Here is a 15614-nt window from a genome sequence, read left to right as displayed (position 1 = left end):
AAGGTGGGGAGGAGGCTGGTGTCAGGGTGTGGGCTGGCAGCAGGGGCTGGGGGAGCAGCACCAGGGCAGAGCTGAAACAGCTCCTTTAAGCATAGCTGGGAAGACGGAGCCTTATTGGCTGCAATTTTCCCTTGGGGACAGACTTCCAGCCCCCTGCCTTCTAGCAGGCTGCCTCACACTGTGTGGGCAGTCTCATTGCCGGTTTGATCTGTGGGACCCCTCCATCCCTCGGTCTTCCCCTGCTTCCAGCTATGAACCATGCAGGAAATTGTGGATGCCCCACAACCACCCAGCCAAAGCATTTTTTCCCCAGAAGCCTCTGGCAGGAGAGAAGAAGCCATTTCCCTTCACCATGCCAGTAACTCCTCCCAGGGGACTGTGTCCTGCCAGTCACTTCAGACCAAAACCCCTATCCACCCCCCTCGGCCCCAACTCCTTTCATAGTGGGTGCCAGATGAGAGTGAGCATCAGCAGGCTGGGCCTGGCACCCTCTCACTATTCTGGAAACCTGGCGAGCATGGAGTCTTGGAGGGGCCTGTGGACTAGTCCAGATTCCTCAGAACATGGCACTTCTCCGCCTCTGCTGGGAGATCCAGCCACCAGGATTCACATCCATCTGCAGCATCTTCATCACCCACTTGTCCCGGCGGGCGCCTTCAATGAATTCATTCAGGGAGAGCTGACCTGAGCAAGGGGTGGGAAATAGTGTGGGAGCATGGAAGAAATGGGGTGGGGGCAAGAGGAGAGGCCTCTCCTAGTGGGGGCATCCTCTAATGCTAGCCTACACCTCTTACACAAATGAGCCTGCAGTCTCAGGGCCTAAGCCTGGGGCTTGTCAATTCTCCCATTCTCCAGAAGTCTCCTGGAACCTTCCAGGGTTTAAGGGACTTGCTTTGCAAATGAATTTAAGTTCACTTTGGCCCAGGGGTACCTTACAAATGTTCCTGAGGGCTCTTCTGGGAGTGTTCCCAGCTTGCTCCCTCCCTCCACAGCCTTGGGGCTGGTGCATCAAGCTACAGGGAGGAGAGCCTCAGTAGCCTTAATGGGGGCCTCCCCTATGCCCATCTCTCAAATATATCGCCCCATTTATTCCTTGAAATCATTATTATCCCCATTTTCCAGATGAGAAAACTGAGTCCAGACTGAGTGGTGAAATGGTTTGCCTGACTCAAAAGCCCCTACTCTTTCACTGTGCCTGCCTGGCCTCCATCAGCAGCTCCAGTAGGAGCTTAAATCGCTCTTAGGGACATCCTGTGCCAGGGACACCCCTGTTATTTTATGTCCTCCTCTCTGTACCCAGCTCACAGCTGAGGATGACAGTTGCTGGCAGGTGGAGGGCCTTGCCCAGGGTCACACGGCCAGAAAGTGGGGGTGCTGTGGAGTGGGCAGTCCCCTATCTCTGCTCCCCCATTACCGTCTCCGTTCTCATCCACCAGAAGGAAGATCCTGTCTACCACCTCCTCAGGTGTGAGCAGTTGTCCTTGCTGCTCAGACTCCATCTCCACCCTGCAGGCTTTCTTCAGCTTGTAGATCGCCTGAGGGAAGAAACCAAGCTGCAGCCACAATCTTGTGGCCCCCAGGGCCTCCTTGCCCAGCACAGAGTCTGGGACACGGTGGGCCCCACCGACCACGGCCAGCCCCAACACCTTCCTGGGATGGATGAGCTTGGGCAAGCCACAGAACTGCCCTGAGGCCACTTCTATATCTGTGTCATGGATGGACCACTGCCACCTGAGAGCACAGTTCTAGGGAGGAACAGGCTGACTCAGGTCAGGGGTCAGAAGTCAGTTGGCAGGACTTTTTCCTCCTTGTTTATTCTTGCTAATCATCTATCAGCCTGGTTAGTCCTTCAAAGAACCAGATCTTGGTTTTGTTGACTTCTCTTCCCCGTGCGCTTGTTTTTCTATTTCATTAGTTTCTGCCTTATAGTATTTCCCTTCTTCTATTCTCTGGGTTTAATTTACTCTTCATTTTTCTAATTTCTTGAGATGACTTCTATAATCATTTATTTCCTGCCTCTCACTTCCAGCACATGCACTCTAAGGCTACAAAAAGCCTCTGTAAGCCCAGCCTTGGCTACAGTCCCCAGTTTGGTTACGTTACATCTGTAGTATTACTCAGTTCAAAACACTTGGCGCGTGTATGTGTGTGATATAATTTGTACGATTTCTGGAATATTTGGGAGTGTATTGCCTTATTTCCAAACAGATGGGGATCTTTTAGATACCTTTTTTTTTTTTTAAGATTTTATTTATTTATACATAAGAGACACAGGCAGAGGGAGAAGTAGGCTCCCTGCAGGGAGCCCAATGTGGGACTTGATCCCCAGTCTCCAGGATCAGGCCTGGGCTGAAGGTGGTGCTAAACCGCTGAGCCACCTGGGCTGCCCTCTTTTAGATATCTTTAAAAAAATATTTTATTTGCTTATTTGAGAGAGAGAGAGAGAGAGAGAGAGAGAGAGAGGGAGAGAGGGAGAGAGAATGAGCAGAGGGAGAAGCAGACTCCCTGCAGTGAGATTGATGTGGGACTCAACCCAGGACCCCGGGATCATGACCTGAGCTACAGGCAGATGCTCAACCTACTGAGCCATCCAGGTGTCTCTATCATTTTGTAATTGATCTCTAGCTTAATTCTGACTGTGGTCAGAAAGCACCCTCTGAATGATTCCAGTGCTGCCCCTTACAGCCCCAGGGGCCCCCACTCCAGGGGCCAGGGGCAGCCACTCACCTCCACAATGTCAAGCAGCTCCAGTCGGTCGATGCAGCCATTGCGGTCCTTGTCATAGATCTTAAAGGTCCACTTGAGCTTGTGCTCCAGGGTGCCCCTCAGCACAAGGTTCAGGGCTGCCACATACTCCAGGAAGTCAATGGTGTTGTCCTGTAGGAGGGGAGCGGCAGCTGTGAGGCCCCTCCCGCCTTCCCTGGAGCAGAGCTATGGGCCTGATTCTGGGCCATCCATCCCTAAGAACTCAGGGCTTTGAGCCTGGCCATCCTCATGGCCTCTCTGGCTTTGCTCATGGCTGTTCCTCACCCTAGCACCGTTGCCTGGTCTGAAATCACCCAATCCTACCTGACGTTCCAGGCCTAGCTCAAGGGGCCCCTCCTCCAGGAAGCCTTCCTTTTCCCACCCCTTCGGCTACAGCGGTCTCTCGCTCCCTCTTCTAGCATTCCAGCACCTGTACTCTATTCTGCACAGTCTGGGTCTTACTCTGGTGTCACTTAGCTGTTTCGCATGTATGTCTCATTGTCCAGCTGTATTATATACTCCTGGAGAAAAGAGGGGTTTGCTTTGCCTTTGTCTCTCCTTTGTCCTCAGCCCAGCGCCACCTCTGTGCAGTCAGGGTCTCATAAATATTTACGAATCAATGAATAAATGATTGCTTTAATTTGAATTTGGGATACAGGCAGTTCTGGAAGATTAGAAAGCAGCGCTCACCCTAAAAATGTCCTTTATCCTTTCACTCACTCTGAGCCCGAGGAAGGCAGGCAGGCAGGGGCTCTGGCTCCCTCACATCTAGGCCCTGGTGAACATTAGCCTCCCTGAAGGACAGGCCTCCTCCACCCCCACCCAGGAAGGGGTAGGGGAGATGGAACCTAGGGGCTGACCATCCAGAGGGAGAAGGAGACAGAGTCCACCTCTGTGGGGTGACTCCAACCAGGTAACCAAAACTCTTAATAAGAATGTGACAATGAGGGATGTCTGGGTGGCTCAGTGGTTGAGCAGCTGCCTTCAGCTCAGGTTGTGATCCTGAGGTCCTGAGATGGAGTCCTGCATCGGGATCCCTGCAGGGAGCCTGTTTCTCCCTCTGCCTGTCTCTGCCTCTGTGTGTCTCATGAATAAATAAAATCTCTTTTTTTTTTAATAAAATCTTTTTTTAAAAACATGTGACAGTGATTCCAAAAGCAATAAACCAGAGGCAGAGGGAACATTCACTTCTTGTTCTTCTACACCAAGTTGGAGGTGAGAGGCTGGCAGCCATGGTGCCTACAGGGGGCTAATCAGGCTGAGCTTCACCCAGCATTCCCACCTATAGGCACTCCTGTCTTGTGAGGGTGGGGACCTCAAGGCTCTGAAGCCAGAACCTGAGTCATTGCTCCCTCAGGAGTGGCTGGCATGCACAGGGCTTTGTAGTGGGAAATGACACTGCTGGCCTAGAGCACCTCTGTTCCACTGGGTCATATGCTTGGGAGCCCCACACCCGGATCATGGGGTGCTTGAGTGAGCAAGGTGTGAGCAACAGAATACGACAGAAAATGAGGTAAATAGCAAAAAGCCTATGGAAAAACCAAGAAGGAAACAAGACAGGCCTGCTTCTCCCTCTGCCTGTGTCTCTGCCTCTCTCTCTCTCTGTGTGCTCTATGAATAAATAAAATGTTTAAAAAAATAAAATAAAAAATAAAACTACTTGAAATCATACCTTTTATTTTTTTGAGGGGTATTCTGCAGTCCTTGCTGAACAGTTTTAATATTTTATATTACACAATGAACATCTTTGTGTATTGATATTTTTTTGTATCTCTGGTAAATTTTTTAAGGCAGGTTCTTCACAATGGTTGTTTTGTTTTTTCCCCTAGTCTTTTTTTTTTTTAAGATTTTATTTATTTATTCATGAGAGACACACACACACACACACACAGAGAGAGAGAGAGAGAGAGAGAGGCAAAGACATAGGCAGAGGGAGAAGCAGGCTCCATGCAGGGAGCCCGATGTGGGACTCGATCACGGGACACCAGGATCACGCATTGAGCTGAAGGCAGACACTTAACTGCTGAGCCACCCAGGCGTCCCTCCTCTAGTCTTTTTTTTTATTCATGACACACAGAGAGAGAGAAAGGTAGAGACACAGGCAGAGGGGGAAGCAGGCTCCACGCAGGGAGCCTGATGTGGGACTCGATCCCGGGTCTCCCAGGATCAGGCCCTTGGCTAAGGGCAGCACTAAACTGCCTGAGCACCGGGCTGCCCCTTCCCCTAGTCTTTAATGTACTATTTGTAATTCTATAGTTCTGTGAGATTTGGCCATATGTGTAGAGAAGAGTAACTATCAACACAAGAACATTCTCTTGTGTAAATAGTCACATCCTTCTTCTGACCATAACCCTTGACAGCCACTGATCTCTTCTCCAGCACAATACTCCAGTATATTCACCTGGAGAATGGTATGCAAATGGGATCACGCAGTATGTAGCTGTCAGATTGGTTGGTTTCACTCAGCACAATGCCCTGGAGACCCATCCAAGTCTGAGTGTATCAACACGTCCTGCCCTGCTATTGCTGAGTGGTCCTCCACTGCATGGTCCTCGTTCTACTCACTCACTGAAGGTTATTTGGCTTGTTTCCAACCACCCTCACTAAGCTTTATTGAGATATAATTGCAGACTAGCCTTTTAAAGAACATTATGTGGGATCCCTGGGTGGCCCAGAGGTTTAGCGCCTGCCTTTGGCCCAGGGCGCAATCCTGGAGACCCGGGATCGAATCCCACATCGGGCTCCCGGTGCATGGAGCCTGCTTCTCCCTCTGCCTATGTCTCTGTGTGACATAGACACACTCTCTCTCTCTCTCTATCATAAATAATTAAAAAAAAAATAAAGAACATTATGTGAGTTTAAGGTATACAATGTGATGATTGGTTGTTCGTTCTTTAAAAGGCTATTTTCATTAGTCATTATTTATTAAGCTTACTAAAAATCAATCTTATGCTTCTTTTAAAATAAGAGTAGAAAGCAGCCCGGGTGGCTCAGCAGTTTGGCGCCTGCCTTTGGCCCAGGGTGTGATCCTGGAGACCCGGGATGGGGTCCCACGTAGGGCTCCCTGCAGGGAGCCTGCTTCTCCCTCTGCCTGTGTCTCTGCCTCCCTCTGTGTCTCTCATGAATAAATAAATCTTTAAAAAAACAAAAAGACAAAAAAAAAAAAAAAAAGAGTTGAAAAATGTATCCAAAATGGCTGGTAGGCACCATCTATATCACATTTGTCAACTCCCTCAGGTTTGTTATACCCACTTTATGGATGAGGAAGCTGAGGCTCAAAGGTCAAATAGGTTGCTCAAGGAAAACCCACCTAGAAGTGGCAGAGCCTTTCAAGCTATAAGTCTTCTCTTTTTTTTTTTTTAATTTTTTAAAAATTTTTATTTATTTATGATAGTCACAGAGAGAGAGAGAGGCAGAGACACAGGCAGAGGGAGAAGCAGGCTCCATGCACCGGGAGCCCGACATGGGATTCGATCCCGGGTCTCCAGGATCACGCCCTGGGCCAAAGGCAGGCGCCAAACCGCTGCGCCACCCAGGGATCCCACTATAAGTCTTCTCTAGTTCAAGTTGGAGAACTTTCCTTCTCTCCTCAAGGTCTATTACTGTTTGAAAAATGAGCCTCCGTATCTAGCACCACGGAGAGAAGAATAAAAAAAACAAAACCACCAACAAATCCTTACCCTCCAGATCTATAGATTCTCCCACATTCTATGTCTAGAACATTCTGTTCTCACAACATCCTCCCTCCGCCTGAGGGTACCACAAAGAGCCCTTGGCTCCCGTGAGGCACACTGTAGAGCAACCCTTCCTGAGTGACCTCACCTGTAAGGTTGCTTCATCCTTCACGAGTCCTGGAAAGCTCCAAGCTGGGACTAATCTCATCCCCTGTGCTAGGCCTTCAGCCCTCGTCAGCTTCAATTACTCACAGAGGCAATGGGAAGATGATGGAAATGCCTGTCGACTCGAGAGCAGGAGCAGAAGTGACAGGCGTGTGAGCTGCTCTGTGGGATTATCTGCCCCACTTCTCCCAGAACTGGCTGCATATGTGCACCAACCCTGACCCTACAGCAGGTTACATAAGGATCCCAGACGACATTTGATTTCTCCCTCTCCTTTCTTCCATCCCAGTGAGTCAAAGGCCAACTGCTGGAGAGAAGGGTGTTACAAGAAAGAGGAACTTTCAGAGGCAGGCGCTGACCTCCTTGCCTCCTCCAAATCCCCATTTCCACCCCAGCCCCCCCAGAATTGACATGTTAGCTAGGTCTATGAACTCTTGAGCTTATTTGCCTCACAATGTTCAGCTCAATTGCCCAGAAATGAGACTCACTCATGGAAAGATGGTGCCAATGCAGGGAGGGAAATGAGTATGGGTTTGGAGACAGACTATGTGGTGAAAGAAAAGAAGAAAGTTCCTGATAGAGGAACTTAACACACATGTAGGAAAGCTCTTTCTTCATTGTAGGATTCCAATGAATAAACAAGGAACTGATGGTAGAATTAGAAAATTATCGATGGATGCCAAGCCTAGCAGAGGAAAATCTGTGGAGTCACAGAATATTTACTTAGTCTCAAAGTATCTCCCTATAAGATGCTTGTTAATTATAAAGGAAAAATGATAACTCTACAGTGGAGAAACCTGGCAGACACCATGCAACCAAATGACAGAAGTTAACCACCCAGCAATGGGACAGACCAACATCACGTGCCCCTGACAGGAAGCCCTGAGAAGGCACATGACATCATGTCTGGGACGCCAGAAATGGAAAACCTGAAGCTAATCACAAAACTACACTGAACAAACCCAAATTGTGAGACATTCTACAAAATTAATTGCCTTGCAATCTTCAAAAATGTCAGGGTCAAAAAAGACAAAGAAAAGCTGAGACTAAAGATTCTGAGTTAAAGGGATGCCTGGGTGGCTCAGCAGTTGAGAGTCTACCTTTGCTCAGGTCATGATCCTGGAGTCCCGGGATCGAGTCCCACATCAGGCTCCCTACAGGGAGCCTGCTTCTCCCTCTCCCTGTGTCCCTGCCTCTCTGTCTCTCTCATGAATAAATTTAAAAAATAAAGATCAGAATTAAAGACTGAAAAGACAGGACAAGTAAATGCAATGTGATTAGACTAAAAAAAGAAAAAAAAGCAGGCAATCTTTTAAGAGGAGAGCACGGGCACACACATGGAGGGGAGCTGACTCCCATGTCCAGCACGGAGCCTGACACAGAGCTTGATCTCTTGACCCTGGGATCATGACCTGAGCCGAAACCAAGAGTTGGGTGCTTGATCAACTGAGCCACCCAAGAGTCCCTGAATTTTCTGATTTTGATCTTTGTATTAGGTTAAGAGAATGTCCTTGTTCTTAGGAAAAGCACACTGAAATGTGTGGTAAAAGGGCATGATGTCTCCAGCTTTCTCTAAAAGAGAGGGACACACACTGATAAAGCAAATGGGATAAAATGTGAACAACTGGATAAAGGATAAACTGTACATAAGAGTCACTTATACTATTCTTTCAACTTGGTATAAACTTAAATTCCTATCAAGATAAAAGCTATAAGAAAATGAAAAAAGTAATCGATGTTTATCTTGTGCTAATTTTTAAGAAGAGATGAGGTATAAGAGGTACAGCTATATTATGCCCACAAGCTTGACAATCAATCCCTTTTGGATCTTGAATTGTTATCATACTGAGTTTTCATTTTTAAATTTTTAATTTATTTTTAAAAAAGATTTTATTTACTTATTTGACAGAGACAGAGCGAGAGAGAGCACACGCATGCACAAGCAGGGGGAGAAGCAGGAGAGGGAGAAGCAGACTCCCCACTGAGCAGAGAGCCCAACAAGGGACTCAATGCCAGGACCCTGGGATCAATGGTCTGAGCCAAAGGTAGACACTTAACTGACTGAACCACTCAGGTGCCCCACTGTACTGAAGTTTTAGATGAATATGGGAAGATTGATATATTTATAATAGTAAGTCTTGTCACATTTGACCCTTTTTTTTTTAAATCATTTCTCCAGACGCCTGGGTGGTTTAGTGGTTAAGCGTCTGCCTTCGGCTCAGGTCGTGATCCCAGGATCCTAGGATTGAGTCCCACATTAGGCTCCCTGCATGGAGCCTGCTTCTCCCTCTGCCCTTGTCTCTGCCTCTCTCTCTCTCTGTGTCTCTCATGAATAAATAAATAAAATCATAAAAAAACAAACAAAACATTTTCTCTTTCTCAAAACAAACAAATAAACAAACAACAACAACAACACAAAAACCCAAAACAACAAAACCCAAACCAAACTGCCTTCTAAGCAGGTACACTTGTCTGGGAGTCAGGACCCTTCTGTATATGATCTTGAGTAAATCAGTTCACTTCTTTTTGTTCTGGTTGTTTTGTCATTTAATTTGGATAATTAAGTGGACTATGGTGGGCTTGGAGGGGAGGGAGAAGAGGAGCTTGGCAAAGTCTGAAGGCTCACTCTGTGCCCTGCGAGGGAGTTCACAGGGATCATCCTTAGAGGTTTCTGGTGCCCTGAGGACTCTGAGCCCACCCTCCCATCCCACCCCCCACAAAGGTGCGTGCGGAGGAGGAGATGTGCGCTAATGGTCCCTGGACAAGGTCAGACCTGAAGAGCACTGATTCAGCCTGGAGAGTGAAGCTTGCCACTCCACACCTGGAGAAGTGGAGTATAGAGGCTTTCTCCAGATCAGTTATCTATATCCAACACCCTTCCCTCAATTTTGGGGGGCCGAAATAGGTACTTGAGGCAATTTTAATGATTTAAAGGACCTTGGAGGCACTGGATGGATGACCTTACATAATGAAGGGGTTTCCATTTCTAAATTCAGTTTCCAGGTGCGTACATACAAAAACATAGTATCTTCTCAGCTGCAGGAGCCATTGGGGGGCTTAAAGAAACCCCATGGTTATATGATTTCACAAGATCTTCCATGGCTTGGAGACATGGAAGGGAGTTTTGCATAGTCCATCCCATGGCCGCATCAGCACAGGAGGCCCCCTCCAGCTGCCCCAAGATGCTGGGTGGGAAGACCTGATTGGTCTTAATTCCAAGGCCCCCAATGAGGCAGAGCTCAGGGTCTAGGCCAAGATAGCTCATCCCTTTGGGACAGCTCTTTAGCTCCTTATCTTTAAAGTAACAGGGGCTCTAGAAGGTATGAAAAGCTGAGTCCCGAGGCTGTAGAGCCTTGGCCAAAAATACACAAATCGAGGATTGACCTGTTTGCCCTTCTGCCCAGCCTACTTTTGGCTCTCAGCAGGGGAAGACTAGGTGTTCAGGAAGAGCAGGGAGACGGGGAGAGAGGGTGAGACAGAGAGGAGGGAAGGAAAGATGGGAAGGGACAGAATAATGTAAAGAGAGGAATCTGGGGGAAAGAGAGAGAAAAGGTGAGCAGGGAGTGGAGAGAAAAGAGCCAGAGGACCAGGGACTGGGGGCTCCCTCCCTCCCACCAGCGATGCTCCTTCAGCTCCATAGGGAATGAGCCAGCAAGACTAGCCAGGCGTCCTCCCTTCTAAGCGCCTCCTTACCCCATTCTTGTCGAAGGCTCGGAACATGCCCTCTACATACTGGGTGGCCTCCTCATTGCCCGTGACCTTGAAGAAACGCTTAAACTCGTGCATGAAGAGAGAGCCGCTGGGGCACTCCACCACGAACTTCTTGTACCACTCCTGGAGCTCAGCCACGTCCATCTCGCCGGCCGCCTCTGCCTCCTCCCAGCTGAACTGCTGCCCCATCCTGGCCTGGAGCAATGTCAAGGAGCAAGGGTCCGCGCCTCCTCTGGGCTGCTGTGGATGATGCCTTAGGCCTGCAGTCACTTCCTGCCTCCCCTCTACTTAGCCAGCCTCCTCACCATCTCCTGGCAACTGAACAGGACAGGCAGGGTAGGGGGCAGGTGGCAGGGGGGTGCGGGGCGGGACCAGGCCAGCTAAGCGCCCTAAGATCATTAGAAGATTCCTCTGGAAGGTCTGACCTCCAGTCAGCTAAGCTCCCCCAGCCTCACCCCTCCCCTTCAGTCTCGACAACCATGCAACTAAGCCTCCCCAGCAGATCCTGAAGGGGAGGGGCAGGAAACTGACACGCTACCATCTCACACATGCCCCCTATTCCTTTAGTTGGACAGCATGCTGGAGACACAGACTCCAAAGTCCAGAGAGGGAGCAAGACCAACTCCTAGCCCAAGAAATAGAGGCCGCTGGCGATCTGGGCCTCACTCCTCCACCTGGTCCAATGAGAATCAGCAGAATCTATGATGTGACTTAGGCCCAGCAAGTCACACCCTTGAGTCTTGGAAATGTTCCATTTTCCAATTTAAAGTACAAATGCTTCCCTCCAACACTCTTCATCCAAGACCGAGAGACAGGGCTGTGGCTACTTTCTCTCCTAAGCATGAATACGTGAGAAGGATCTGGGCGAGTGGCTTGAACTCTCTGAGGCTCTTGCTTTTTTACACTGAATGCCCTGCAAATTTATTTTTTAATCAATGATATATTTGTGCTTATTTTAAGGTAATATTAAAATGATATCTTCAAGGGACACCTGGGTGGCTCAGAGGATGAGCATCTGCCTTCGGCTTAGGTTGTGATCCTGGGTCCTGGGATTGAGTCCCGCATCAAGCTTTTCCTGCTGCCTATGTCTCTGCCTCTGTCTCTCATGAATAAATAAAAAAATCTTTTAAAAAAAAAATGAAACCAATCTGATGCACTTTTCTAGGTTTTAGGAGCAACTGTTCCAGTGAGTCTTACAATCTCAGGTAACACTGCCTGTCTTCTGTTGGCTCTACGTTCAAGTGTTGTATAAGCCTCCAGGCCTGACCCCTGCTCTCACATATCCCCCTGCCTCCATACATCCCTAATCTCTTGAAGTTCTAAGTTCTTGCCATTCCTGAAGTAGGAACCCCACCTTCTGTCATCCATTCAAGCACTCATGGATTTTTTCTCCCACATCCCACATCCGTAGGGGTCAAGAGAGTAGGGCCAGTTACTTCTCTGCTCCTAATTGTTGCCTCCACTTTTTCTTTTTTCTGCCTCAAAAATGCTAGTCCCTTTGAAGCCATTTCTAACTCAATCCATTTGCCATCATTCACTGGTGGCTTCACCACTCTCTCTCAGAGCACCAGCTTGGTAACTTCCACAGCCAGGTGGAGAGCGGATCTATCCCACACTCTGCCTTTGGAGGTCCCCAACCTCCTTTGTTCCAGAGAACTTTTCTTTTACCCAACCCTGGCGTCCCATTCACTGTGGCCTCTTGGACTAGCAGCTATGGCATCCGGGAGCTTGTTAGAAATGCCAAGTCTCAGGCCCCACCTCTCCTGATGAACCAAAAACCCTGGGGATGGGCATAGGAATGTGTTTGAACAAGTCCTCCGCACACTTCCAATGTATGCTGAAGTTTGGGTACCACCACTGCAGGTCTTGCAATCACACATTTCTAAACCACCTCTGAAATATTCACTTCTAGCTCACTCCCTAACACCTTCACCCACTAGTGCACCAGCCTGAGACCTGCAACCTGCTCATCTGTTATTTTTTTTTTAATTTTATTTATCTATTCATAGAGACACAGAGAGAGAGAGAGAGAGAGAGAGAGAGAGAGAGAGAGAGAGTGGAGGGCGGGGGGCAGAGACACAGGCAGAGGGAGGAGCAGGCTCCATGCAGGGAGCTCGACGCGGAACTCGATCCCGGGTCTCCAGGATCACACCCTGGGCTGCAGGCGGCGCTAAACTGCTACGCCACCAGGGCTGCCCTCATTTGTTTTTTAATATATCATTTCACTTGCTTTCCTTCTTATCCACACCCCAGCACTCTGCCATAACCTTGACCTTTGTGCCCCTCTCTCCCTCTAACTACTCAGTTGGTAAGACCTGACCTTGGCTAAAAGCCACTAACCTGTCACTAACAGCTCACCTGCACCCAGGAGGCAACAGTATTACATGCTCCTGCCTGCTAATGTCACTCTGCTCCTCCTGAGATTACTTTTCCACAGGCTGCCTGCCCTCAAAATTTCCATGCAGTCCCATGTTCAGCGGTTGGCCTTGTCACAAACTTTGCTTCACAGAGAAACGGGTGCATCAGATGACCACTTCATCTTCACAGGAGACGTCTCTGCACCGCCCACGTTCTCTGCCCCCTTCCTGGGTCAATGGAGGCAGTGTCTCTTTCCTTCTCCACCTGTTCGCTGCTCTGCTAGGTCTCCTCTTTCTCTAGCTATCCAAGCACTTCAATCTCAAAATTATTCCCTTTCTCTTCTCCATCCTCGGTTTATTGTTCTCTATTGGATCATTCCTGCCTGCGGACCGCCTTAATATCACCTTTATTAAAATGAAACAAAAGTCCTTCCTTAACTCCACATTCAGGATCCCATTATGGGATCCTTCCAATGGGCCCATACACTCATACACTTTTGTCTTCATGGGTTATAAGAGAAATATTAAGTAAATAAATGTTAAATAAATAAATATTAAGAATATTTTATCACTCATTGGTCTGCAGATGAACATAATCCAGCCTGGACTGTTCTTTTTTATTATTTCTTCTGATTTTGAATGAAATTAGACATTTAAAAGAAATTTAAAATCCTGCAGGCCCTAGGCATTGTGCACCAACTGCATCCTATTGGCTCTTCCAGCTACAGTCTTAATATTCGTTCCTCTTATAACAAAACACTTTGTGGAAGACATTATTTTCCAAAAACGGCACAGCAACAGATTGGGCCTCACTCGTTCCTCCCATCAAGGGGAAGAATCTATTTCTCCTTCTCTTCAACCTGGATGGAACTTTGTGGCTACTCATTGAAGAGAATAGGCAAAAGTCACTTGCAAGGCTCAGCCATCAAAGGTGATAGGGCTTCTGCCTAGCTCTCTCTCAGAACTTGCCCTAGGAGCCTAGCATTGTATTGTGGGAAGGCAAGAGCACCTGCAGGGGTTCTGGCTAGCAGCCAGCCTCAATCACCGAGAGTGTCAGATGAGTGACTCTGCAGATGCCTCCAGCTCCCATGTTCTAACTACTGCAGCTGATACCAAATGGAGTGCTGTCCCCACAGAACTGTGACGGAGCTGCAATTTGTGTGCAAAGTGTCACTGAAGCTACTAAGTGTTGGGTGTTTTAAGGTAGCAATGGATAACCGAACATTCTCAAAACTGTTTTGCAGCCTCTTATTCACTCAGCTTACTCCAGTTGGATGCTCATCCTTGTCACTGCACGGAGAGGTGGTCACCAATGACCCACTTTTCTTAATCTGCCAACAGATTTGTCCCAGTCCCACCAATGAGTTCTTTCCTCAAACACTCCAGGTTTCAAGAACCCACATTCTTCTGACTTCACTCTAACCTCACTGACTGCTCATCTCCTTTTCAGCACCTCCTCCTGTTGAACAAATCTCTTCATGCTTGAGGCACCCAGGTTTGTCATTGGTACACTTCTCACCTTCCCATATTGCCCCCAAGGTGAGCTCACTCACCCCTACTTTACATACCATTGGTAGGCTGATAGCTTCTAAATATGTAACTTCAGCCCGAACTTCTCCTTAGAATGCCAGATTTATGAACCCAGTTGCCTATCAGACTCTATACTCATTGCAAATGTGGCAAAGCCAAAACCAGACTCCTGATTTCCTCCCTAGATCCCTCCTCAAGCCTTTTCCACCTCAGTAATAGCATTACCATGTATCTAGTTGCTTAGGCCAAAAACTAGGAGACATTCTTCACTCTTCTCTTAGATCTCACTTCAACCTACCAGTAGGCCATTGCATCAGTTCCACCTCCAAACTATATTCTGAGTCCAACCAATTCTCATCATCGCCCATGACTGCATCTCTTGTCCAGGCCATATGCTCACACCTGGTCCCCTGCAGTAGGTCCTAACGGGTGTTTCTGCCCCCTTTTACATACAGTCCATACCCAGCAGCCAGAGTAGTGTGTTGTAAAGCATAAATCTGATCTGTCACTCTCCTGCTCCAAACCTTCCTTTGGCTTCCAATTCACATCCAGAATTTAAATCCATGCTCCTTTCCACAGTCATGATGCATTACCCAATCTAGCCTTTGCCTACTCTTCACGTTCCTCTGCCCTCGTACCCGGACACACCGAACTCATGGGGCCCTCACCATTGATTGTTCCTGCTGCTTGGGTTGTTCTTTCCCCGTGGCTTCACATGGCTGTCTTCTTGACACTCTTCCCTCCTCAGAGAGAAATTTCCCAACCACAACTCAAGTAGCCACTCAAGTAATTCTGACACTTCTATTTGCTTCATAAAGCGTAATTGAATCTTATTCTTTCTCCTCTTATTGTGTCTTCTCCACCAGAGTCTAAGATCCCTGAGGAGAGGACTTCACCATATACACTGAATGCCCAGTGTCCAACACAGTACTTGGCACACACAAAAATTCAAATTTATTGAGTAACTGAGCAAAGTGCTCAGCAGTCAGTGCTGAATGAATGTGAGCTGTTGCTCCTTCATTTTATTAGATTTTATGTATTTATTTGACAGAGAGAGTGAGAGTGCACAAACAGGGGAGTGGCAGGCAGGCAGAGGGAGAGGGAGAAGCAGGCTGTTACTACTTAAACTTTACAGAACTCCCTTAATTCCTTTGAATTAAGGAATTCAACTCTCCTGCCTGGGTTAGCAGGTAGCTGTGGAAGGGAAATGGCAATGGTATTTTAGAACTGGGAGAGGCTCTGAAGATCACGTAGCCCAGCAGCTCCTATGGCTCTGTACCATGAGCATTTTAACTGGCTGGGTGTGAACATGGTGTCATCCCTATCTCTTCGTGTTTATCGATATTTAAGCAACACTGAGTCGTCACTAAAAGTACGGCACCCATGCTCAAGTTAACTAAATGAATCAAATATAACTTGATTTAACCTCTGG

The 15614-nt window shown here is 47.9% G+C and overlaps 1 protein-coding gene across 1 annotated transcript; it reads right to left on the bottom strand.

The window, feature by feature from the left end:
• Positions 1-549: 549 nt before the first annotated feature.
• GUCA1B (guanylate cyclase activator 1B) lies at positions 550-12386 on the bottom strand. Its single transcript, XM_041745377.1, has 4 exons — positions 10278-12386; positions 2728-2877; positions 1415-1535; positions 550-684 (listed from the first exon to the last, which is right to left on the bottom strand). The coding sequence occupies exons 1-4, from the start codon at positions 10482-10484 to the stop codon at positions 557-559; spliced, it is 606 nt and encodes a 201-aa protein (XP_041601311.1). The 5' UTR covers positions 10485-12386; the 3' UTR covers positions 550-556.
• Positions 12387-15614: the final 3228 nt, after the last annotated feature.

This window comes from Vulpes lagopus, chromosome 1 (genome assembly GCF_018345385.1).
Source record: "Vulpes lagopus strain Blue_001 chromosome 1, ASM1834538v1, whole genome shotgun sequence".
In the NCBI taxonomy this organism is placed as follows: domain Eukaryota; kingdom Metazoa; phylum Chordata; class Mammalia; order Carnivora; family Canidae; genus Vulpes; species Vulpes lagopus.
Note: the sequence above shows the minus strand (reverse complement) of the source record. Positions and strands in the feature narration are given on the sequence as shown.

Bases quoted from the DNA above. Each gene is read 5' to 3' on its own strand.
- GUCA1B (XM_041745377.1), bottom strand. From the start codon at position 10,484: ATGGGGCAGCAGTTCAGCTGGGAGGAGGCAGAGGCGGCCGGCGAGATG. The intron at 1,536-2,727 runs GTGAGTGGCTGC...TTCTTCCCTCAG, and splicing joins AGCTGCTTGACATTGTGGAG to GCGATCTACAAGCTGAAGAA. The intron at 685-1,414 runs GTAATGGGGGAG...CCCCTTGCTCAG, and splicing joins GGTGGATGAGAACGGAGACG to GTCAGCTCTCCCTGAATGAA.